Consider the following 24726-nt stretch of genomic DNA (forward strand, 5'->3'; position numbering starts at 1 on the left):
TTGGTTTGCAATATTCTATTTAAACTCTGATGGATGTAATCCGAATGCTTATTATGAAATGTTGTAACGGATGATGTGTTGTGTTGAATCACTACGATCTTGATTTGTATGTCGAGAGTTGGTTGAAATCCTTCGTGATTTTCGGACTACCGAGATTATGGGAGCTTAAGTACAGGAATTTGATCGCTTCGGTGATTGTTTTTGTACTTACGTTCTTATGATTTGGTCGGTTCTGTTACACACACCTCACCTCACTACCTTAAGAACACTGCTACAGGGCAAACTATGCTCAGAACAAATCTTTAGTTAAATACCACACATTGTCATGCTCAAAACTAAAGGGCGGCCTGGTGCAAGCGGTAGAGTCTTACCGATGTGACCGGAAGGTCCCGGGTTCGAGTCGCGGTCTCCTCGCATTGCACAGGCGAGGATAAGGCTTGCCACTAACACCCTTCCCCAGACCCCGCACAGAGCGAGAGCTCTCTGCACTGGGTACACCCTTTTTATTGTCATGCTCAAAACTGTCACTTGTAGGTATAAACTGGTATAGGATATAGGGTTAAACTATATAGTGTATGCGGATGAAGGCATGCAATTCATTGCTACTAGTACTTAGATTAGGAGTTTAGGACACTGGTACGTATAGAATGGATGAGTACGTAGATTGAAGTATTTAGTATATGTGGATGAAGGAATAATGCATTGCTACTTCTACTTGTATTCAGATCAGGGCACTGATGACAGACAACAGATCAATCAGGGACAGCAAATTATATATAACAGCAGGCTAATATTATTCATTACTCCTGATCCCGTTCCTATGAAAGCAATGGCAAAATATAACATATGACAATGTTTAACCCAGTAGTAAACAAGTGGACTGATATGAGCTGGAACTATTTCAACACTGCAATTTCTGTGAGAAGCAACAAAGGCCAGATCAGGTCACGTGACTAGATCTTGACATTTTAGCTCATCATGTTAGGCACACTTGGCCTCAGAATTCTATGTGAAAAAAAATTAGGACGTGAATTGGATATAGATTTGTATTTGAATCCTACTCCCTCATTTCCAATTATAGGTCACATTAGTTTTGTTCTAAGTCAAACTTCTCTAGCTTTGACCAAGTTTATACTCTCTCTGTTTCAAACTGTAAGTTGTTTTAGCTGTGTCCTAAATCAAACTTCTCTATCTTTGACCAAGTTTATAGTTACAACATCAAACTCGATTCATTAGATTAGATACACCATGAAATATATTTGATAATGTTTTTATTTGATACACCATGAGATATATTTGATACAACATGAAATGTGGATGTTAATAATTTTTCCTATAAACTAGTTAGACAAGCTTGACTTGCAACAGAGCTAAAACTATTTACAGTATGAAACGGATGGAGTAGAACATTGCACCAACATTTACATATGAAACTAGTTTCATGAAGTTCTCCATAAAATGTCTTGATACTGCATTTATTTGAACCCGTAGATGTTAATACATCTTTTTAGAAAAAACTGGTCAAAGTTAGAGAAGTTTGACTTAGGACAAAGCTAAAGTGAACTATGGTTTTGAACAGAGAGAACAAGTTTGTACTAATTTGAATTAATACCAAAAATCCCTAGAGCGCAGCCCCAAATAAACAATCTCAAAGGCATTACAAAAATGGAATCTTGTTAACCAGGGTTCAGCTTGCTGCTTGTGTTGATATCCTAAAAGCAAGACAGTGCATGCCATATTAATGGATGCGCACAGGCACTTGTTGAACCATATTAATAAGAAACATTTCAGCATAACCGGCAGCAAGGGTCTTAGATGCACGGTCTAGAGAATCTGATTTATTCTTGTCCTAAATATTGCATTTAATGGAACAGAACAAGACCTTACTAGGTTACACTTCTCCAAATTGATCACAAGTTAATTTCAACATCATAGAGAAAATATCTGATTCACAGATGTATGCTCAGAACAAATCACCATGAAAATATTGCACATTATCCTTTGCTCTAAATGTCATCAGATATGCTGAACAGATGCACGATTATTTATCATGTCATGTAAACAAGGCACCATGGCATCATCCCTTTTGAAAGAAAACAGGATATAACAAAGAGCAGGCAGCTAAGAGCCATATACCTATGTATGCAATCCGTGTACACTCTCGAGTGTCCGTTTGTCATGAAAGATGCCTCAGTGTTGTGACCACTCGATGCTCTTGAGGTCAATGCCAGCCTTGGCCATCTCATAGAGTGGGCTCATGTCACGGAGCTTCTTCACCTGATGCACAGTAAGCTCAATTGCTCTGTCCACCTCTTCCTCAGTGGTAAACCGACCAATGCCAAAACGAATAGAAGTGTGCGCCATATCCTCCTCCACTCCAAGTGCCCGCAGCACATATGAGGGCTCCAAGCTAGCACTAGTGCAGGCACTACCGCTTGACACAGCCACCTCCTTCAGACCCATCAGTAAGCTCTCCCCTTCGACATACGCAAATGACAAATTGAGGTTGCCTGGGTAACGGTGCTCCATGCTTCCATTGATGACAATATCATCGACCTGCGCACGCATGCCATCAAGCAGCCTCTGCTGCAGAGCACTGACACGCCTGTGGTCATAATCCATCTCTTGAGCAGCAATCTCACAGGCAGCCCCAAACCCAACAACAAGCGGCGTGGGCACAGTCCCACTGCGGATGCCACGCTCCTGCCCACCACCGTTCATCTGCGGTTCCACCCTGATGCGCGAGCGGCGGCGAAGGTAGAGGGCCCCCACGCCCTTGGGCCCGTAAATCTTGTGGCCGGACAGGGACATGAGCCCAATCCCCATCCTGTTGACATCAATCGGGATCTTCCCCAGCGCCTGAGCAGCATCAGTGTGGAACGGCACGCCTTTCTCCTTGCAGATGCGCCCAATCTCCTCGAGGGGCTGGACGACGCCGATCTCGTTGTTGACGGCCATGACGGACACCAGCCCGGTGTCCGGGCGGATGGCGTCCTCGAGCTGCGCGAGGTCGACGAGCCCGTCCTTGCGCACGGGGAGGTAGGTGACGTCGAATCCCTCCTGCTGCAGGTACCTGCAGGAGTCGAGCACGCACTTGTGCTCGGTCTGCGTGGTGATGACGTGGCGGCGGCGCTCGCGGTAGAAGCGCATGACGCCCTTGACGGCGATGTTGTTGCACTCGGTGGCGCCCGAGGTGAAGAAGATCTCGCGCGGGTCGGCGCCGACGAGGGAGGCGACGCGGGCGCGGGCGTCCTCGACGGCGGCGTCGGACTCCCAGCCGTAGAGGTGGGTACGGGAGTGAGGGTTCCCGTAGCGGGAGAGGTAGAAGGGGAGCATGGCGTCGAGGACGCGCGGGTCGACGGGCGTCGTCGCCTGCATGTCCATGTACAGAGGGCGGCCCGAGATGCGCACGCCCTTGACGGTGATGGCCTCCTCGTCATCCTCCGAGGCCACCGCCGCAGGTGCGGCGGCCGTGGAGAGAGCGCGGGCGGGGACGGGGGCGCCGCGGCGGAGGAAGAGCGGGAGGAGGCGGCGGGAGAGGGCCATGTCGTGGGGTGGCGACCGGCGACGAGGGGGTAGGGTTCAGGGGAGGGTTAGAGGTTGGGGGCGCCGCCGCTGAGCTCCCGTTTTGGCGGAGGGGCGATTTGGAAATTGCTGATGCGAAGGGGAAGGTGGGGACTGGAGAGGAGCCGAGGAGGATATGGACGAGCACGAACACACACGACGCGCCGCTGGCGCAGCGATGTCCCTCCCACGTGGATGCTGCCGAGGGAGAAAGGGAAGTGGGTCACGCAACGGCGGCTCATATGTGGGCTGAGCCTACATGTGTTAAGCAGGTTTGGGTCGCTGAGTGACCACAATCGCCTTGGAAGTCCTTAGTAAGCGGGGACAGCCCATCTCAAACAAAGGCCGCGCCACCAATCCTACCTTTTTCTCTGTTCAGAAATAAATACTCCATCCGTCAAAAAAAAAAACTGCAATCGAAGAGTTCAGAATTGTTCCCACAAAAAAATGTTCATATACGTAGTCGGGCTAAGTATCAGGGCCTAAGGTGCTGGTACCATACCAAAAGACACCCGCACCCACACCTTGTACTATGGATTATCCGTACTCCCGCATCATCTCCTTCTCCATTGAAGCTACTTCCCCAATTCTAATATATTAAGCCAGTTTGCTTTGGCCTCTGCGGCTATCCATGTCACCTCCAAATGCCTTGGTCGTCCGATTCGGAGATCAATGGTCCAGCCTCCCTCCACCGAAATATCTTCTCTCCCTCACGCTCCACATCCTCCAGACTTCTCCTCGCTTTCGGATTCAGATCCAGATCAAGCCTCTCGATCCCGTGCGCTCCCTCTTCGCTCGCCGTCCCTCCCCGCGCCGCCCGTGCCAGCGCCGCCGTCTCTCTCCCTCTCTCCCCGTGCAGTGGCGGATCAGCTGGGCCCCTACGTTGACCACCCTCCGACGCGGCGGTGGCTATCCCTCCCCCGCGCTTCTCTCTCTCCTCTCCTGATGCGGCGGCGCACCGGTGGCCGCGCTGGCCGCTATCCCCTCCGCTTCCCCACGCGCCGCGCGCGCCTCTCTTCCCCTCTCATGATGTGACTCAGTGCGGGTGGGTCCCGGTTGTGCCGTGGCCGGCGCAGGGGCAGAAGCGTGGCCGCTCGTCCTCATCTTCGAGTTTCATCTCAGTTTGGCCATGTGCCTCTTTTTTGCAGTGCTTTCCCTGGTTCGCCTTTCTCAGCTAAAATGGCATAATTATATTAATTTGGGACACAGCTTCATACTGCTATCTGATGCATGTATTTATCGTACGAATTTCATTCCTGCACAATATTTTTACTGATATGAGTGCTCCGTCTATGACCAAATACTGTTTCCCCTCTAATGCTTGGTGCAAGTAATGGTCATGTGTTTTTGTTGTATAGCTTGTGATGAAAATGAACTCCCATTTAACTTGGAAATATAGACGGATGACCTTCAAAGGCCCACGTCATGTTCATGAATAGATGTATCGCTATCTGTTTATTTATCTTACCATGCCGCTTCCCTAGGCTAGGTTTATTGCAATACTACCTTAATAAGAAGAAATTTCATGTGCTGGCACTGTACCCCGCTCCTCTCTACATCCACTGTATATGCTTGCAACATAGATTGCTACAAATGATGTTATTTCTCAATGCATGCTGTTGTGCCTACCTACGAGAGATCAGATGATGTCATTTTGTTCGATTCTAAGGCTACTCTTGTTCCCTAGATTCTTTCTAATTTTTAATTGCCGTGCCCTTATAACAACTTGCCCATTTTTCTTTACTTTCAGGGTGTGAGGATAGTTATATTCTCCCTTGTTTACAGAATGATGACCCTCAAATCATGTGTGAGTTTGTTCTGAGGTACTAAACCGGAGGTGGATGAGGGATTTTGAGCCAAGTGTTTAATTTGCTTCCTTTCTTACCTTCATTTGGGTGCATATGGATTCTGATTTTACATGAATTTAATTTGCTTCCTTTCTTGCCTTCGTTTGGGTCCACATGGATTCTAGCTTCCTTTCTTGCCTTTGTTTGGGTGCACATGGATTCTGATTTTACAGGAATGCCAGGACTGAATTGCCTCCCAGCTAGCAGTAAAGTGGATGCCATGCTCTTCTGGTTGTACAAAGGTTGGTTATCACTTCTGCATTTCAAGAAGGTAAAGCGTTTTTATCGTATCTCCTTTCCATACTTTTTCACTGGCTAGATGTGGAGCATAATATACACTGAAAACTATTATCTAAAAATTACTATCTATATCGGTCGCTGCAAATTGTAGAAACTATTACGAGTACATGGGCTACTTTTTATGATCTTATCGTCTGCTAGTTATTTTTCAGTATTTCACAGGAATTGAAAACACTGCTAAAGACGAGTACCAATCCTGAATTCAACAAAGAACTTACACTGTTGTTCCTGTTATTGGTAAGGTCTGATACTTGCTTGGTCGATTTGGTGCACTTATGTACCGATTTCATCCATACGTAGTTTATTTTATTTTATTTTTTGCCAGGTGCACAGGCACTTGATTTGGGGGTAAATCCAGTGGGTGGAGGGATTCAGTAGGCCGGATCAGAGTCAGAAAAGCCCTTTACCATGCTGTCGTATTAGGCGGTTTTTGTCATGTCTAAAAACGAATTATCCTTGTGCTACAGTGCAGTGCAGGACAAATAAAGGATCCTACTTCATTTTGGTTGCTTTGTGTATTGCTTTTCTTTGGGAGGTCTGCTATCAGATATAGCACCTCGTACCATGTTCAGGCACTAATATGTTGTGCAAAGATAGTGTTTCTGTAACCCTGATGGGCCACGTTTTCAGGCTCTGCTAAATTGAAATCATGTGATTTTAGGTAGTTGCCTGTAATTTTGGTGTACATATGGGATATGAGACATGGATGAGAATCCAGTCTATCATGCTTTTGTTTTTTTGTTGAGTTAATGTGTTATTTTTTATTTTGGAGTTACAAAATTTGCAGATTGCAGATCATCTTATACCTGTGGATATGCCATAGGCCATCTTACTATGATTAGTTTCAGGCACGGTAAGCATGGAACAACTTTTTTATCTTCCTCCATGCATCGTGATATTATTTTCCTCTAATGATTTGAATTTTTCAATTTCTAACTCTGTCTAATATGTCATATGTGCAAGATGATATTATTTTGCCCCTAATGAAATGAATGCCGCACATGCCTATTCAGTCGTGTACCTCTACACATCCAGTCCTCCAGGCTTCAGGTAATAAACCACACCCTTGTATATTCATGGCTTCTTTTTCAAAAAAAAATTCTCCTCAATCCATTATTGCAGCTTTTATTTTTCTACTGCAATATATTTCTCAAACAATTGATGTATTACATCTGTTCAAAAGGGATCAATGACTTTGCCGGTCACTACCAATCGTACAACTGGATATCCATTACTATTAGTGATTCATAGCCTTTGTGCTACATCCCACTGCATAGCGACAGAGTGGCTGACAGTGCGTGAGACTAAGCAGATTGCATTTCCAATTGACTGCCGATACGCGCGAGAGCACACGTGATGGACTAGTAGAGAAGAATCCCCGAGACAACCCTATCCCGGCCCAAATCCAGCCACATCCACCCCCATATCTCATTCCCCGTTCAAATTTCCCTTCCGGCTCTCGTATCCGTTCTCTCTGACAGTGGCAGCTCAGAGTGGTGGACAAGCGTGCCCTGTGGCGGGCCAGCGCAGTGCGCAAGCAGGTGGCAACGGTGACCCAGTGCAGAGCAAGCGCGCGTAAGCGGCGGCTCGGCGTGATGGGCGAGCACGCATAGCGATGGTGGGCACGGTAGCTTGGAGCATGCACCTGCCGAATAGGGAAGCAAAAGCGGCTTGGGTCTCACCGTCCGGCGATCTAGTTGTCCGAGAAACTTCCTTCCACTGAAGACTAACTACAGCGTTGAGAGGTTCAAAGAAAGGGAGGAAAGAGTACGCCTCAGAGGTGAAGATCATAAGCTGGCTGCGATCCACTAGCTACGGTGAAGACGGTGTGGCGTCGCTTACAGCGCGCTCTTCTAGATCGGACTAGGGCTAAGAACCTCGGTGGGGCGCTAGTGACTACGGTGAACCTCGTATCTTGCGTCCCGGCCTCTACCTTTCTCTTTATAGAGCTGCGCGACGAGGGCCCATCAGCTAGAAAAACGGTTGGGTGCTCCTGATCAGGACGCGGATCAAGGATCCAATTGGCTGTTGGCCAACTCAGCAACAACTTATTACACTTACACCGTCATCAACCATCTGATGTTATATATGTAGGTGATTCGAATTCCAGAACCGGACTAAAGGTTGCTCTCGGAGTTACCAGCTCCATATCCATCCTCCTCTGCCTAGCAGTTGTTGCCCTGCTCCGCGCACTAGGAAGGAAACACCTGGAGTTGGCTGAGATACAGCTAGAATCGGAAGCTCGAGGCAAGCTCATGGACGAGGAGTTTGAGAAGGGCTCAGGGCCCAAGCGGTTTGAGTACGGCCAACTCTCTGTCGCAACCAAAGGCTTCTCCGAGGAGGAGAAGCTCGGAGAAGGCGGCTTCGGCGCGGTTTACAGAGGATTTCTGAGAGAGCTAGACCTTCAAGTCGCCATCAGGAGAGTGTCGAGAGGTTCAGAGCAAGGGAGGAAAGAGTACGCCTCAGAGGTGAAGATCATAAGCCGGCTGCGGCGATCTGGTTGTCCGAGAAACACCAACAGTATAAATTAAGGACCTGCAAAATAAATACTACTTGAACTTTTTTTTAATAAGGGAACAAAGTTCCAGCCTACTTAACTTTTTATGCTGCTAATCAAACTAACTGACGCCAAAACTCGATATATAGCTGATCATACCCAACAACTCCGGTGTTCACGATAGTCGTGGCCTCTTGAATCGGTTCTGCACATGGTCTAGTAAAGACGGGACCTTCTTCATCAGGTCGATGTACTCGTTGGTTACCGCCACCGCCTTGAATTTTTCGCCATCCGCAAGGAAATCGAGGCACCTGGACTTGAGCTTCAGGCATGCGCGCTCTTCGGCAAACTGCAAGTTTGACAGCACCGCATCTGTGGTGACGCTAGCACATAGTATCTCCTCGCACGTCTGTTTGAGGGTAAGGATGGCAACGGGGATGGTATCGTTGGAACGTTCTTTTCCTCGCCAGGGAGAATTCATCATGTTCCTATTCCCATTAACTGTCTCGGGTATAGATTCTTGCCTATATCCGTACCCGTCGGGTATCGGTCGGGTAACAGATACCCGACGGGTACTGCATACCCGATAAACAAAGATACTTGGGGTCGTAGCTTTGCAATCGGAGACGTTTCTTCTTCATCCGGGTATAAGTGTCGGAGTCTCGAAGATGCCGAGGAGAAGAAGCGAGGTTGCGAGGAGGATGAACAAAGGTGGCAGAGAGACCGAACTGAGGAAGCGAGGGGCACGAGCGCTCATGAGACAGGCGTGCTTGTGCGGCTGGCGGAGATAGTGAGGAAAAATTGAACGAGGGTTCCTAGAACACACAAACTATATATATGACTGTTCAGATTTGGACCAAAATACCTATGTTGAGCTTTTTTGGGCCTAATACTCGCATGACAGCTCAAATAGTCGGGTTCCCCAACGGGTAACGGGGATGGATAAACAGGGAACGTTCCTGTACCCGCTATACCCGTCGGGTATGGATTCTTGCCCATTTAGATGCCCGCGAGTAAAGATATGATCTCATCCCCGTTCCCTAATGGATCAAATACCCGTTGGGTATCGGGTATCGGGAGCCCATTGCCATCTTTATTTGAGGGTGTCCAGCCCGTATTTGTCGGCAGCAACGTATAGATTCTGGAACTCCGACACCGGCCAAGCAGTCTCGGCAGGCAGCAAGCCATGGTACATGTAATGGAGCATGGATTTGAAGGTGGATGCCTTCATGTCTTGGATGGCAATCGAGCTCTCCTGCTGGCTGCTTTCAGCCATTTGACGACGACCGAAGAGCTCTGTCCTGAACACGGGAGAGCGCGCCGCGAGCACGAGGCAGTGCGCCCTGAAAGTCTCCCCATCGGCTTGGAAGGAGACATCGGTGAGATCGGAGGTCATGAGAATACCATGCTCTAGTCTAGACAGCGTCGGCAACGGCAGCGGCGGCCAGACTTTTGAGACCGCCACCATGCAAATCGCGGTGAAGTGGTCTTCGACGACGCAATTCGCCTCGACGTCAGACCTCTTTGCGATCAAAGAGACGCCTTCCTTGCAATCTGTGGTGACGGCGGGTTCTCGTCGGACCATGCCTTCATTGCAATTGCAATCTGCGGTGGCAGTTTCTCGTCTGACCGTTACAGGAGGAGGTGTCAGGCCGGTCCTAGCTGTCAGATCAATATGCGCCGCCAGGAGCTTATGCTGCCTCTGCTGATGGTGCTGGTCATCCATGCGAGTGATCACCACAGATATCTTGATGTAGTCAGACGATTGCCAATTCGGCCAGTACTTGGCGGTGCATGTGAAGCCGGCAGCGGCAGGGATGAAGACGTCAATGTCGATGCACTCGTCGCCGGAGAGATGCTTAGTGGGCGAGTTGTTTACTCTGAGATTGAAGGACTTGGACTCCCGGGCGTGGAAGACCGTGCATGCTTTCTGTTCGGCCATAAGATAGTTTCGTCGATGCGGCGGGACAAGTGCGACTTCGCTAGAGCCTAGAGGGTTGAGAGAGGGAATAGTATGCTGACAGGGAACCGCAGCCGGCAAACGGGGCAGGAAGCAGCCTTTTAACTGATGCTGCATCTGCACACATGGAAATTATATCCAACTGCAAATTCAGAATAGGACAAGGCCTCTCTTTTTTTTTTTGTTTATGGATTATGGATGGAAGCAGATCAACGTAGGAGACGGAGAGACAGGCTGCTCATGTTTTAAAAGGAAACAAACTCTACGGCTTTTTTAGAAGGAAAGGAAACTAGCTTTTTAAAAAAAAGAAGAAATCCTATTCAATCATGCAATCAGGTCTCGTGAACCAAAGATGGAAGCGCTCTAATCAAAGGGAAAGAAATTCTAATCAAAGCGCTTCTGTGCGACACCGGCCCGATTATCACCGTGCGGCAATGCATCCTGGCCCCATTTCACGTTCTGCGGTCGATCAACCGGCCGAGAAGGTTTGCTCTCCTCGCACAACATGATTTGCATCATGAGAAGGACCAGCATGGACACGCTCTTCTCGCACAGCGTCGCATAGAATTTTTTTTCCATGGCGTCCACTGATGATGTCAGTTTCCGTGGGCGCGGTAGACAAAAGACTCTCGGTAAATTATATGCGTCAGTGTCGTACTACGCTTTGGATATTACACTACTTAGATGATCACACGTGTCCATGCTGGTCCTTCTCACGATGAAAAAAAGGAAAAAGTCTACATAATCCTTGACCTTTGCTTCTATCTCTAATTCAACCCCTGAACTATAAAACTGTGTATCGAGCAAACTTCTCCAAACCAGGTATTTAATCCCTTTCAGTGGTTTTAGTTCCTGGGTTTTGCTGACCTGGCAGCTCAAGCTGCAGGTTCGCCTTGATACGTTGACGCTCAAGCCACGCAGCTCGCCACCGCCACAACAGCCATGCCGCCGCCGGCATGTCGCCACGCCCCCTCCCTATCTCCCGTTTCTCACTCCGGAGGCCAGCGGCACCGCACAACCGTTGCTCCTCAAGGCCACCAGCTCGTTGCCAGCTCCGGAGTCCGGACGCCGGTGCCAGCGCGTTGTCGCCAACCAGCATAATTGCATAGGCCTCCCTCGAGTGCGCCGAGGTCGAGCAGGCTGTGCTCTTGCCAGGCGTAACGCCCCAGCGGGTGCTCCAATTCGGTGCCTTCATCATCCTCTGCGGACTGCGGCCTCGCCGCCTCGTTGATATGGCCATGCATGGCAATGACCCGCATGGCGTGCAGAATGCTGGGCGCCGGCTCTCGACCAGCTGCCTCGCGTTGATGGACCAGGAACCTCCGTATGTAATCGTGTTGCTTCCGCGGAGTGCCTGGCCGTCCTCAGTTGTGGGGTTTGGCGGGCCCCTGATGGCTCCAGCATTTCATATGCAACTAGCTCGCTTCATCTTCTCCTATATTAAATAGAAGGCGTAAAAGCCAGAGCTATCTTCTTGCCTCTCCAAAGAGCACAGATTATGCATGCACACGCACAGTACAAGCTTAATTTGATTCTTTATTTTTTCTAAATATTTTGCATGGACGCCAAGGCCAGATTATACATTCATACACGCACACACCGGAGCCGCCATGGACGCGCCTCTCTTCCCCTTCCTCTCCTTGCGCCGCATTTGAGCCCAGCGCCACCGGCGGCCTGCAGCTCTGTCCCAGCCTTTTAGCGTCGCCGCTGGCTCTTAGGCCGTCCGCTGCCCCTTTGCTCCCTTTTCCGTCCCTCTGCTAGCGCCCGTGCAAGAATCCGCTCAGCCGCTCAGGCCGCCGTTATACGCTGCCACATCTAGATGGCGTATGTGCATCTCGTTCCCTTCCTATGACGCATGGGCCCAAACATCAACGTGTCTAGGTGAGCCTGCCACATCAACAAAAACCAGGAGCCAAAACCACTAGAAGGGGTTAAATAACCAGTTTGAAAAAGTTTGGAGTGGTCGATACACGGTTTCATGGTTCAGGAGGTGAATTAGACATAGGTGCAAAGGCCAGGGGGTCACGTAGACTTTTTCCATGAAAAAAAGGATGCATCAAACTATCATGCTCCGGACGGTGTTGCACCTGGCTTCTGTGTGACACCGTCCCGATTATCACCACGTGGCATCCTGGCCCCATTGCACGTTCTGCGGTTGATCAACCAGCCGAGAGAGTCAGGGTTTGCTCTCCTCGCACGACGTGATTTGCATCATGAGAAGGACTAGCATGGACACACTCTCCTCGCACAACGTCGCATAGAATTTTTTCCACACCGTCCACTGATGATGTCAGTTTGCGTGAGCGCGGTAGACAGGGACTCTCGGTAAATTATATGCGATGGTGTCGTACTACGTTTTGGATACAACACTACTTAGATGATCACCACGTGTCCATGCTGGTCCTTCTCATAATGCAAAAAAAAGGATGCACCAAACTATCATGTTGGTATGTAACGGCATTAGTAGCACCTCATGTACAATCATATACCATCCTTAGTAACACCTTAGGTCCTCTTGTCTGATCCTGGGTCTGTACAAGAGCTTTAAGTAGCACCTTAGGTTCTGGGTCGGACTCCCCGTGGGAACGAATATTACCAGATTTAACAACGTTATGCTTTTCAGTGGTAGGCGACGTTCCCGTCAACAACGAAGCACCTATGATGACTTCATCAATCTCGAGGATTTGTCGGACCAGTCTTAAAAAAGGCTCATAGGGGGGTAGAGTTTGTATGCGTGCATTCTTAGAAGTGAGTGTGCACGTGGTGTAAGTGTCTGCATCGTACTGTGTAATACTAAAAAAATAATCAATTAGCCCTTCACACTAGTGGTGGTCTCTTGCACCAGTTTCATACTTCCGCTAGCAAATACAAGCAATTGTTCACTAAAACTAGTTGAAGCCTTGCTAAAAAAATAGTCCTATTTAAAATGCATTAGGGTTAAGTTTTAACTATTTTTTTCAATTAAATCTATATCTCTATCTCTTATAATCCTAAACCTCACTAACATTCTATATCTCTATATGCAAGTTGTCCACCTCAACAATCCACTAGCATATATAATTATATCTAACTGGCATATATAATTATGATATTCACGTCAACAAGACATGCACGTCATCCACATTGGAGCTGACTCTGATCAAGAGCAACTTTAATTTGCAGGTCTCTGAAAAAGCTAGTGATGACGCTCACATAATTCTTCTATCTAGGGCATAATAGTATTAACACAAGATTAGAAACCTAAATGTGTACTTGCTAGCAAAACTTTTAACGCTATAAATATGGACTCCACGATCGATCTTGTCGGATCGCTCTCTGATTACACCAAATATATCCTCCCACCTCATCAGTGTCATGATTTTTCGTTGAATGATAGCCGACAAATAGATGTTAGTAGGAGTAATACATTAGCCCTTCACACCACTATTCGTGGTCTCTTGCAACTGTCCCGTACTTCGGCTAGCAAAGACGGGAGCTTGGTCATCAAATCAAGGTACTCCTGAGTTGCAGCCACCTCTTGGAAATTTCTAGGAACCGTAAGGAAATCAAGGCACTTGCTCTTCAGTTTAGGGCGTGTACGCTCTTCCGCGAACTCCATGATCGACAGCACCCTGGATGTTGTGATGCCAGCGAACATCATCTCCTCGCACGTCTCTTTCAGCTTGTCCAATCCATACTTATCGGCAGCTAGAAACAGATGCTGAAACTCCGTCATTTCAGCAGCATCGCCCATCCCGGCTGCAGCCGGCGGCAGCACATTGTGGTACATGTAATAGAGCATGCATCCAAAGGTGTTCGGCCTCGTGTCGTCTTCGATAGCAATGGTGCTTGCCCTGTTTTCAACCATGTCGCCGAACAGCATCGCCTTGAACACCGGTGAGCAGGCGGCGAGAACAAGGCGGTGCGCTTTGAAAGAGTGTCCCCCTACTTGGAAGGACACATCGCTGAGATCTGGCATGGTGAATATGACGCTTCCTAGATTGTAAGGAACGGGAAGGTCCAATGGCGGCCAGTCTCTTAGGATGGTCACAGTGCAAATCGCGGTGAAGTGGTCGTCTACGAGACAATCCTTCTCGACCTCATCTCTGTTTACGTAGAGGATGGTTCCTCCAAAACAATCTCCGGTGACGGCGGTTTCAGGCTGCTGTCTGCCCGTGCGAACCGGCAGCCCGTCCCTGTTCCGAAGTTCTATGCTTGCCGCAGCCACCTTGGGAGGCTGGACCCTCTGTTGGCTAAGCATGCTGGTGATGACGACGGAGAGTTTGATGAAGCCTTCCCAGCGGGGCCAGCATCTTGCGGTGACCCTGAATCCGTTGACTAACGCCAAGACCTTCTCGACGTACTGGCCGGCGGCGAGATTCTTGGTAGCCGGGTGGCTCACCCGGAAGTGGAAGCCCTGTACGTCCCGAGTTCTGTAGATGTCGCATGCTCTGGGTTCGGCGGCCATGATGCTTCTTCAAGCAGCGGCGGCGGCGACGGCGGCTGCGAGGACGGGTGGCACGAAGGAGGATGAGCGTGAGGGTACGGGGCGTGTCGGATCGGCAAATATATGCATGCGTGGGTACGGAAAATTTTTCGGTAGGTAGGGACGTACTGTATGTCTTCATGGCAATCGTGGACACGTCCATCCCATACGGAAAAAAACTCGGTAGGACTGCGCTCATGCATGGCAACCGTGGACACGTTTGGATTTACGCTACATGTCCATAATTAGTATCTAATCTAACATATATAACTGCTATATAAATTCAGAGAAAAAATAGCTGGTGTTGTAAAACAAATATAGACTCTAAAAAGGAGGACTTTTACTAAATTCGATCTTAGCCGTACAATATATACGTTGGAGCTCTGTAGTGTTCATTATTCAGAGACAGAGAGAGAAACATCCTAATCGCTGACAACATATTTATTCGGAGACAGAGAGAAACATCATAATCGCTGACAACATATTTATTTACAACACGTTCTCAGCATGACAATATGTCGACATGATTGTTGAAGCCACCAACAATCTAGATGCCAATGTTGTTCATACTGATGTTCCTGCCATAAAACAAATGGGATATGTATCTATTGATAACAATAACATGCATTGTGGTCATCAAGCATGTAGATTTATGATAACGCGCTATATGGGATATATCTATTGATAACTATCCAACACGGCAAGTGTAGTATATCAATTGTCATCACATAACATAATTGGTGCCAATTATTCAAATCATGTAATAGATTAAGTCTGAATTCCAGTCTCTGAGCTGGAAATTTTTTCTTCTAAGTGTACTGCTTGATTTTTTAGGGACGTGTACTGCTTGGTCGGCCACACGAAGGCTAGTATAGCAACATATTTTGATATGCAGCCCCGGCCCTGATCTTGTTGGCCTGACATGTATTCTCCGTGAACCTATGATTATGAAAAACGAAGGCCAAGAATGCAATAAGGCAATAACAATGGAATACATAACCGGTACATGAACTGTGTACAGGAAGCTATACATATCATATGATGCATTGATATAAACTAGTAGTATATATATATGCAGAAGTACTATTAGTTCGTAATCACCGCATGACAGCATGTCCGGGCTCAGACGGCACACGGCATTCACCGGCAAAGTAAATCAGGAATTGCATTGAAGCCAATAATGGCAGTGCATCCCTGCAGGAAATAAACAACTATATATACACCTAGCGCCTAAGGCTGAACAAAAATAACCGAGAACCAAAAACCAAACCGAATAACCGAAATCAAATTAACCAAAACTGAATATTCTATTTTCTAGTTCGGTTGTCAGTTCCAAGTAACCGAAATAAGTGAGGTTAGTTCGGTTCTTAAGCTCGATTAACCGAAATAACCGAAGTGACCCATGAGGCCCAGTAATTAGAAAGAAAATGGCCCAGCCCAGCAGGCCTTGGTATATATACAACCTCCCCAAACCCTACTCCATTCCACTCCTCCCTCCCAGCCGCCACCAGGAGTCCCACCGGCCTTCCCTCGCGTAGTCACGCATTGCGCTTGTGCCTCCCCGCGCGCCCTCCTCCTTCCCCCTCTCGGCCCTGTCCCTGCTCCTCCCGCTACCGCAGAGGGACACCCTGCTCGGATGCTCCTTCCCCGCCCCGGCGCAGTGGCACCCTGTAAGGAAAATGGACCCTTGGCCCATTTACTTTGGATTTTGGTGTTTGACGACCAACACAACCAAATTGGACTAATGAATTTGCAAGTGTTTGTTTTGTAGTTCAATAGGGTGCAAGACGTGACTTGGACGAAAGCGACGTGATGATCCGATGATCAACACCTCAAGCAAGACCTTAGGAGCACAAGAGAAGACCCAAGAGATCAAGCAAAGTCCAAGCATGAAGATTAGAACCAAGCCGTATGCAAGATTGCGAAGAAATGAGCTCACTGTGGTGACCGGACGCTGGACAAGCGACTGGACGCTGGGCAAGTGACTCGGCAGACAGGTGACCGGACGCTGGCGGCGACCGACCGGACGCAGGATAGCAGCGTCCGATCGAGTACAGTAAGGTTCCAGAGCGGCAAATCTGTGACCAGACGCGTCCGGTGGTAGACGACCGGACGCTGGCCAGCGCCCGATCAGCACATTTCCGGCTCAACGGTCGGGTCGACCGGACGCGTCCGGTCAGGACGATTCAGCGTTCGGTTAGTAGAAGTTTCGCGGGAATTCGACCCCAACGGCTACTTTCTCAGTGGGGCTTATAAATACAACCCCCAACCGGCCATTTAAGTTGTGTGGAGCAGAGAAAACATACCAAGGGTGTTGATACACCATTTTAGTGATCTCCACATGCATAGTGCTTAGTGTTTTATTAGGTGATTAGCATAAGTGCTTTGCGAAGTGCTTAGGTTGATTAGACCACCGCTTATGCGCTTGCTCTAGGTGTATGCCTAGTGTTTAGTGAGGTTTGCATACCTCTTGCCACCCCGTGCTTGCGAGCACAAGTGTTGTACATCGGAGGGGCTTGAAGTCTTGCGAGATCACACCATCCGCGTTTATGGTGTGGCCGCCACCGTGTACCGGAGGGAACAAGGCCTGCGGCGTTTCAGCCGGAAGCTTGATAGTGAAGACGGCGGGGAGCATCCGGGAGAGGCTTGCCGAAAGACACATCGGAGACCCACTTGCGCGTGGGGGAGGCCCGAGGCTATCCACGGAGTCACCCGACCGGGAGCTTGGCCCTTGCGAGGGATTCCTTGCGAGGGGCTCCAACGAGGACTAGGGAGAAGCTTGCGCGCTTCTCGATACCTTGGTAAAAATATCGGAGTCGTCGACAGGAGTTTGCATATCTCTACCTTGCTCTTTAGCTTTCGCATTTACATTGATTATTTTACTACGTTTGCGGTAGAGATAGCAACACACTAGCAAAATCATAGTTGCACATCTAGATAGCTTATCTATTGCATATGTTTTGCTAGGGTTAGAAAAAGATACCATAGTTTAGAGTAAGAATTTTAAGTTGCCTAATTCACCCCCCCCTCTTAGGCGTCACGGTCCCTTCACACCCCTCTCCTTCCCTGCCTCGGCCCTAGCACGGCGGCGCCCCTGCTCCTTCTCAACCAGGGGCGACAGCTGACCGACGGCCACGAGGACACGTGCAAGAGCGACGACGCGGCAGCAGAGCAGTCCAGGAGCGAGGTTGTGGTGACCTCATGCGATATTTCTCCTTTGTTTTCTTCTCGGTTCGATTTTTTCAGTTTATGTGTTCACTACATATGTATCTGTTAATACATACATACATACATACATACATACATACATACATACATACATATATATGTGTGTGTGTGTGTGATATTTTCTGTCTTCTCTCTTTCTGGCCTATATAGGCCTTATGGCCTAATTTGGGCCATACTTGTATATACTGGAACCCTAGACTCATTGAATGGGTGTGAGGTCATTCTTCCTAACATGGGACATCTAATTATTTGCCACTCTTACGGAGGCCGTCTTTCTGATTGTCAACTTTGTGGTGACAACTACAAAAATGTCTTAAAAAATAGTAACTCGTCTAATATTTTGTCATTTTTGCTGACGTGGCATGCCAGATCAGCCAGTCAGCTTGAGAACGGGCCGTTGACGCTCGAAGACCGAAGGCAAAAATCCATTCTGCCCCGCCGTGTATTGCTTAACGAGCGCGTCTCCTCACATCTGCACTACTATACGATCGTGCACGACACGGAAGCCGGCGGCAACGACGCGAGGCGGTGGCAGCTGGAGAAGGCGATCCCGCTGCCGTGGCCGTCAGACCACCTCCATTTCTGCCTCCGGGGCACGGGCAACGGGTGCCTCATCATTGAAGTCAGCGAGGAAAAACCAGTATTCATGGCGAGCCACCGCGTCAGGGACGCTGAGCTCTTCAAGATCGACGTCAAGAGTTTCCAGCTCCAGAGGATCTGCCGGGTCCTAAAGGCATCCCAGAACTGACATGGAGGACAATACATGAATCTGCAGAGCTCCTAAAGGCAACAAAGGCAGTCATTGTTAATGATGGCATGTATTGGTTACTTCTTAATGAGGCTTCCTCCCATTTGTGTCGAGAAATCCTGACGCTCAACCTGACAGATGAGAGGTTCTCAAAAATTGCCATCCCAGATGCTGTAAAAAACCATAATTTGGGACTATTTGAAGGGGAAGGAAAGCTTCGTTTGTTGTCAACACATTCTGATGGATCTAACAATATAGTGTCAGATATTTGGGTGGCAGACTTGACTAGTCAAGACTGGATCCACTTGCAGACTATCGTTCCTCGGATGCCTGTGGGCATAAGCCCATTTTTCCAGCTCAAGACTAAGATCTTCTTTGGCAACCAGAAGAGACTCCTCTGTGTAGATCTTCAGGATGGTACAGTTTCATACATCAACATGCCTCCTGGTGAGACTTTGATATCTTGTGGCATGTTTGTGGAGAGCTTTGCACCTGCTGTGACGGGTATGGTGAGCTCGACTGCAGCATCGTATGGTATCCGTTCTCGTCTGGCTGAACCATCCTCAGCGGACCCTGGGCCATCTTTCCGTGGCGCAGGATCATCCTCTGCAAGCCATGGGCGATCTTCTGGTCTCACTGGATGGTCCTCAGCTGACCTTGAGCAATCCTTTAAGAGAACAAAGAGAACGACAAACATGCAGTGGAAGATATCAAAACATAGAGCAAGCTAGGAGCACCTGGCATGATCTATGGATTATCCTCTAGGCTGTACAGCAGTTGGTTCCTTTTGCCTCATACAAGCTGCCGTCTTTTGTGTAGAAGGTGCAATGCTGTACTTGCTCATTGCTATGGTACCAATGAAAGCAACCGGCAATGGGACATAGTATACAAGAGGAAATCAATAAACATCAAGATCAAGTGACGTGGCTTTGACTATAATCTATGCCTTTGGGCTATGGTCTACTCCTGCTTTGTGGGGTTTATACAGTTGAAAAATGTTGAGGTTGCTGTTTGCTTTGTACTTGTAAACTGTATCTGTATGTATGCGTTGCATTTGTAAACAAACTGGACGAGTACAAGTGTTGCTTATACATGTAGAGACCATACAAACTGAAGGCTCGCTCTAAAGTTGAAGATAATTTTGTTTCATTAACATCATGCTGCTCAGTGCTCACACAGTGGGCAACGACAGCGATGGCGGGAAGCCGAAGTATGGCCAGCAGCACTCGCCGGCAGCACTGCCGGCGCACCGTGCCCGGCAGATCCTCTGGAGCTGGAAACTCTTGACGTCGATCTTGAAGAGCTCAGCGTCCCTGACGCGGTGGCTCGCCATGAATACTGGTTTTTCCTCGCTGACTTCAATGATGAGGCACCCGTTGCCCGTGCCCCGGAGGCAGAAATGGAGGTGGTCTGACGGCCACGGCAGCGGGATCGCCTTCTCCAGCTGCCACCGCCTCGCGTCTTTGCCGCCGGCTTCCCTGTCGTGCACGATCGTATAGTAGTGCAGATGGGAGGAGACGGCGCTTGTTAAGCAATACACGGCGGGGCAGAATGGTCTTTTGTCTTCGGTCTTCGAGCGTCAACGGCCCGTTTCCAAGCTGGCTCCACGTCAGCAAAAATAGTAAAATATTAGACGAGTTACTATTTTTTAGGATATTTCTGTAGTTGCCACCACAAAGTTGGCAATTAGAGAGGCGGCCTCCGTAAGAGTGGCAAATAATTAGATGTCCCTCCTAACATGGTAACAAAGCTAGGTTCTCCTAGCCTCCATGCAGCCGACACCTCTGCACTGATGGATGCCGGCGACTGACTTCATCCAGCAGCGTCGACCTTCCTTCCACGCCCCTCCTCAAGGTTGCCCCTTTTCGCTGTCCGTGCTGCTCTGCTGCTGTGCCGATCTGCTCCTGCCTCTTTGTTGCTCTGCTGCTGTTCGTGCTGCTTTGCTGATTTTGCCGATCTGCTGTGCCAGTTTGTTCTCCACCGCCAGCCTCTACCATGGCGCCACCAGCTACATCTCCTAGTGGTGATGTGTCATCCTTCATGCCTACGGCCTTTTCTTTTGGCTTGCCACCCCTGGACGTGAAGCTCAATGGTCAAAATTATAGAGAGTGGGCTTTCTCTCTCAAAATGCTGCTGCAAGCTTGTGGTTATGCCTCACATCTCACTGAGGATCCACCTGCAGCCTCAACTGATCCTAATAATAAAGGCCCCGTTCGCTTATCTTAAAAATGGTTTGTTCAGCTTCTTTTTTCAGTCGGAACAGTGTTTTTCTCTCACAATAATTCAGCCGGAACAGTGTTTTTTAGCCAGTTTCAGCCAAGTTTCAGACCAGCGAACGAGGCCAAAGCGGTCAAAGCTTGGCGCCTTGATGATGACCGTGTGATGGCTGCTATCGGCATGAATGTTGAGTTGAGCATTCGCTCATGTCTTGAGGATCACAGTACGACGAAGGAAATGTGGGATCGCTTGAAAGCTCGCTACCAATAAAGCAGCTCAGCTCTCTGCTATTCAATTCGTTAGAATCTTCATTATCTTCAGCAGCAGCAGGACATGTCAGTTGAGGAGTATTACATTGCCTTCACTAAGTTATCAAGTCAGCTTGCCTCCATGGTGCCCAAACCTCCTTTTATCCACCTCTTTCTCTACCCAACCCCTTCTACTTTTTCAACTTCTTTTTCTATTACTTCTTTGTTCAGTTTAGGGGCTTGTGTATGTCCATTTGTACCTTCACCTAAAGCACTCTACCCACCGCTATGGCATCCTCTTCCATTTCCATTTCAAGGGAATCTCCCAATTTCTTTCCTAGTTACCTTGTTCATCATGCCCAGTAGGAGACGTGAGACTCTAATTCTTCTAGGGATTTGCTAGGCAATCGAGATCAACATGAACTCCAATTCTTCTAGGGATTTGGTTTCCTCAAAATACACCATAATAACCAAATCCTTACCGAACTTACATGGGCCAGCCCTATGTTTACTCGCTCCTTGCTTGAACGAAGTGATTCTCTCCCAAATCCTTGCATACAACCCCCTTACCCTAGCACGAAATTTTACCTAGTAGGGATTGTGCCAACGCCTTTGCATGGATTAGTTTATCCGCGAACACCTTGTCAATCGCCTAAGGTTCTATCGCCTTTAGTTGATCGTGACCATCACCTCCGATCTTGACCCCTCTCCTCTCTACCACCAATAGATTCACCTTCATCATCAAATTTCCATTCCCTCTACCCTGACCGCTTCCAAGATCCATCACCCCCACTCTAAACGAGGATGAGAGAAAAATGAACTACTAGGGTTTAAGGTTAGTAGATCATGGTTGGCCCAAGATGGAGAATATACGTGGCTGAGAACGAACTTGGATGTGTGGGTGATCAAATCTCCCAGAGAGAATCGAATAGAGAGAGATGTGGAAATATAGAGAAAGAACCCTAATCGTGTGAACCAACCTTGAACCTTGAGTCGTCTGGGAACCTTAGGTGCTAAGGATCTCGAGTCTTTCTCACCTCTATTTCATTCTTGTTTTTTATAATGTCTGTTTCATTCTTATTGGACTGCACGGACTAAGTTCAATTTCTTGGCAAAGATGCTCGTATTTTTTTGATTTATTCTAGAATTTAATAGTGTTATTTTTACAGTGGCAGACGATGTGTCGTTCGATAACGAGGCATCTGATCTCGAAATTTATCGATCCAACGTGCAACATGGATCTGAGCTGTAGCACGAGTGCTAGTCTGTGTTTCGGATCAGACAAAAAAAAAATCAAGCATACAAGAAGGCAAGTGCGTTTAGCTGTAGAAATCCAGATGTCCTCTGGGAGCGCGTCAGGACGGAGACGCGCCAGGAACGTGCATGACACGGCCATCCAGCAGCCACGTCCCCCGCGTTCACTGCGCCACGGAGAGGTGTGTGGAAGCTTCAGCCGACACAACAGCCAGCCAGCCCATCGAACAGCGAGATGACACGGGTATTCTTTTTTTCTCCTTAAGATCCGATCTCCCCCGCTCCTCAATTCTCCCCCCGCCTCCGCGTCCCAAATCAGCACCACCCAAGGCCCCATCCGGGCCACGGCCGCGCAAAGCCGCCCTCCGTCGACGCAATGTCGGTCCCCGGAGACGCCGCGGGCGCAGGCGACGTGCGCATGATCTCCTCCAAGGAGCTCCGCGCGCACGCGTCCGCCGACGACCTCTGGATCTCCATCTCCGGCGACGTGTACGACGTCACGCCCTGGCTCCCCCACCACCCGGGCGGTGACCTCCCGCTCATCACCCTGGCGGGGCAGGACGCCACCGACGCCTTCGTCGCCTACCACCCGCCCTCGGCGCGCCCGCTCCTCCGCCGCTTCTTCGTCGGCCGCCTCTCCGACTACACCGTCTCCCCCGCGTCCGCCGACTACCGCCGCCTCCTCGCGCAGCTCTCCTCCGCGGGCCTCTTCGAACGCGTCGGCCCCGCCCCCAAGGTCCAGCTCGTCCTGATGGCCGTGCTCTTCTACGCCGCGCTCTACCTCGTCCTCGCCTGCGCCAGCGCCTGGGCGCACCTCCTCGCGGGAGGGCTCATCGGCTTCGTCTGGATCCAGTCCGGCTGGATGGGCCACGACTCGGGCCACCACCGCATCACGGGCCACCCGGTCCTCGACCGCGTCGTGCAGGTGCTCTCCGGGAACTGCCTCACCGGCCTCAGCATCGCCTGGTGGAAATGCAACCACAACACGCACCACATCGCCTGCAACAGCCTGGACCATGACCCGGACCTCCAGCACATGCCGCTCTTCGCCGTCTCCCCCAAGCTGTTCGGCAACATATGGTCCTACTTCTACCAAAGGACCCTGGCGTTCGATGCCGCCTCCAAATTCCTCATCAGCTACCAGCACTGGACCTTCTACCCGGTAATGTGCATCGCCAGGATAAATCTTCTTGTGCAGTCCGCTCTCTTCGTTCTCACCGAGAAGAGGGTACCGCAGCGGTTGCTTGAGATCGCCGGGGTCGCCGCATTCTGGGCTTGGTACCCATTGCTGGTTGTTTCCCTGCCGAATTGGTGGGAGAGGGTCGCGTTTGTGCTTTTCAGCTTTACCATTTGCGGGATTCAGCACGTCCAATTCTGCCTGAACCACTTCTCGTCCGATGTGTATGTCGGGCCACCCAAGGGCAATGACTGGTTTGAGAAGCAGACGGCAGGCTCGCTCGACATCCTGTGCCCTCCGTGGATGGATTGGTTCCATGGTGGTCTGCAATTCCAGATTGAGCACCATCTGTTTCCCCGCCTACCTCGGTGCCACCTTCGGAAGGTCGCGCCGGCCGTGCGTGACCTTTGCAAGAAGCATGGCCTGACTTATTCTGCAGCCTCATTCTGGGGCGCAAATGTGCTCACATGGAAGACACTCAGGGCTGCTGCCTTGCAGGCCAGGAGCGCCACAAGTGGTGCCGCTCCCAAGAATTTGGTCTGGGAGGCTTTGAACACCCATGGATAAATGGGATGAGGATATATGAACTGAAGGCAACTTCTGGTTTTCAGCTTTGTGCCCATGCGATTGTCTGATTGCTTCCCAGTTATTTAGAGATATTGATCATTTAACCCGTCTCAGTCGGGTTGGAATTTTCGTGTTGACAAGTGACTGTCTATCCAGTTGAAGAGTTCATGCTTCAATTGTCTGGTTGTTTGCCGGCTGTTCTGCTCTCCCTATCATTTTAACTATATTATGATCCTTGCTTTAAGTCATGAACCTCTGTTTTAAGATTATGTCCCTTGGATTTTGCTTGCATTGTCAAGATTGTGGATGCTTGATGTTCATGATGTTGTAAGCTTAATGAACGGCTGGTAATATTATGTGGTACCCCTGTATTCTCAGTTGCTGTGGCAGCTTGACTTTCTCTTTGAAAAACTAGTATGTATATGACAATCAGTGATCAATTTATCCATATTCCTACAGCATTCCCATTTTCTGCTTTGTTCATGACCTATTTTTTGGTCCTGTAAAGTGATGCTGTCTTTGTATTTCTCTTATGCATTACTCTAAGTGCAAGTTGAGGTAATTGATAGTGACCCTGACATACAGCCACTCTTCATAACTTCTATTTCCGACAGTTTGTTCATTGCTTCTTTCTAGAATCAGTTTTTTCTTATC

General features: G+C 49.1%; 5 protein-coding genes across 5 annotated transcripts; 2 read left to right on the top strand and 3 right to left on the bottom strand.

The window, feature by feature from the left end:
• Nucleotides 1-1962: 1962 nt before the first annotated feature.
• LOC136546065 (cysteine desulfurase, mitochondrial) lies at nt 1963-3711 on the bottom strand. Its single transcript, XM_066538046.1, has one exon. The coding sequence runs from the start codon at nt 3544-3546 to the stop codon at nt 2191-2193; it is 1356 nt and encodes a 451-aa protein (XP_066394143.1). The 5' UTR covers nt 3547-3711; the 3' UTR covers nt 1963-2190.
• Nucleotides 3712-8383: 4672 nt separating this feature from the next.
• On the bottom strand, nt 8384-10150 carry LOC136543997 (BTB/POZ and MATH domain-containing protein 2-like). The gene is made up of 2 exons (XM_066536291.1): nt 9305-10150; nt 8384-8617 (listed from the first exon to the last, which is right to left on the bottom strand). Exons 1-2 carry the CDS (start codon nt 10148-10150, stop codon nt 8384-8386), a joined length of 1080 nt encoding a protein of 359 aa, XP_066392388.1.
• A 3433-nt stretch (nt 10151-13583) lies between these two features.
• Nucleotides 13584-14615, bottom strand: LOC136543998 (BTB/POZ and MATH domain-containing protein 1-like). Its single transcript, XM_066536292.1, has one exon. The coding sequence runs from the start codon at nt 14613-14615 to the stop codon at nt 13584-13586; it is 1032 nt and encodes a 343-aa protein (XP_066392389.1).
• A 3478-nt stretch (nt 14616-18093) lies between these two features.
• Nucleotides 18094-19762, top strand: LOC136543999 (uncharacterized). The gene is made up of 2 exons (XM_066536293.1): nt 18094-18559; nt 18604-19762. Exons 1-2 carry the CDS (start codon nt 18094-18096, stop codon nt 19338-19340), a joined length of 1203 nt encoding a protein of 400 aa, XP_066392390.1. The 3' UTR covers nt 19341-19762.
• A 2790-nt stretch (nt 19763-22552) lies between these two features.
• Nucleotides 22553-24501, top strand: LOC136541869 (delta(8)-fatty-acid desaturase 2-like). The gene has a single exon (XM_066534032.1). The coding sequence runs from the start codon at nt 22705-22707 to the stop codon at nt 24070-24072; it is 1368 nt and encodes a 455-aa protein (XP_066390129.1). The 5' UTR covers nt 22553-22704; the 3' UTR covers nt 24073-24501.
• The last annotated feature ends 225 nt before the right edge of the window (nt 24502-24726 follow it).

This window comes from Miscanthus floridulus, chromosome 3 (assembly GCF_019320115.1).
Source record: "Miscanthus floridulus cultivar M001 chromosome 3, ASM1932011v1, whole genome shotgun sequence".
Taxonomy (NCBI): Eukaryota; Viridiplantae; Streptophyta; class Magnoliopsida; order Poales; family Poaceae; genus Miscanthus; species Miscanthus floridulus.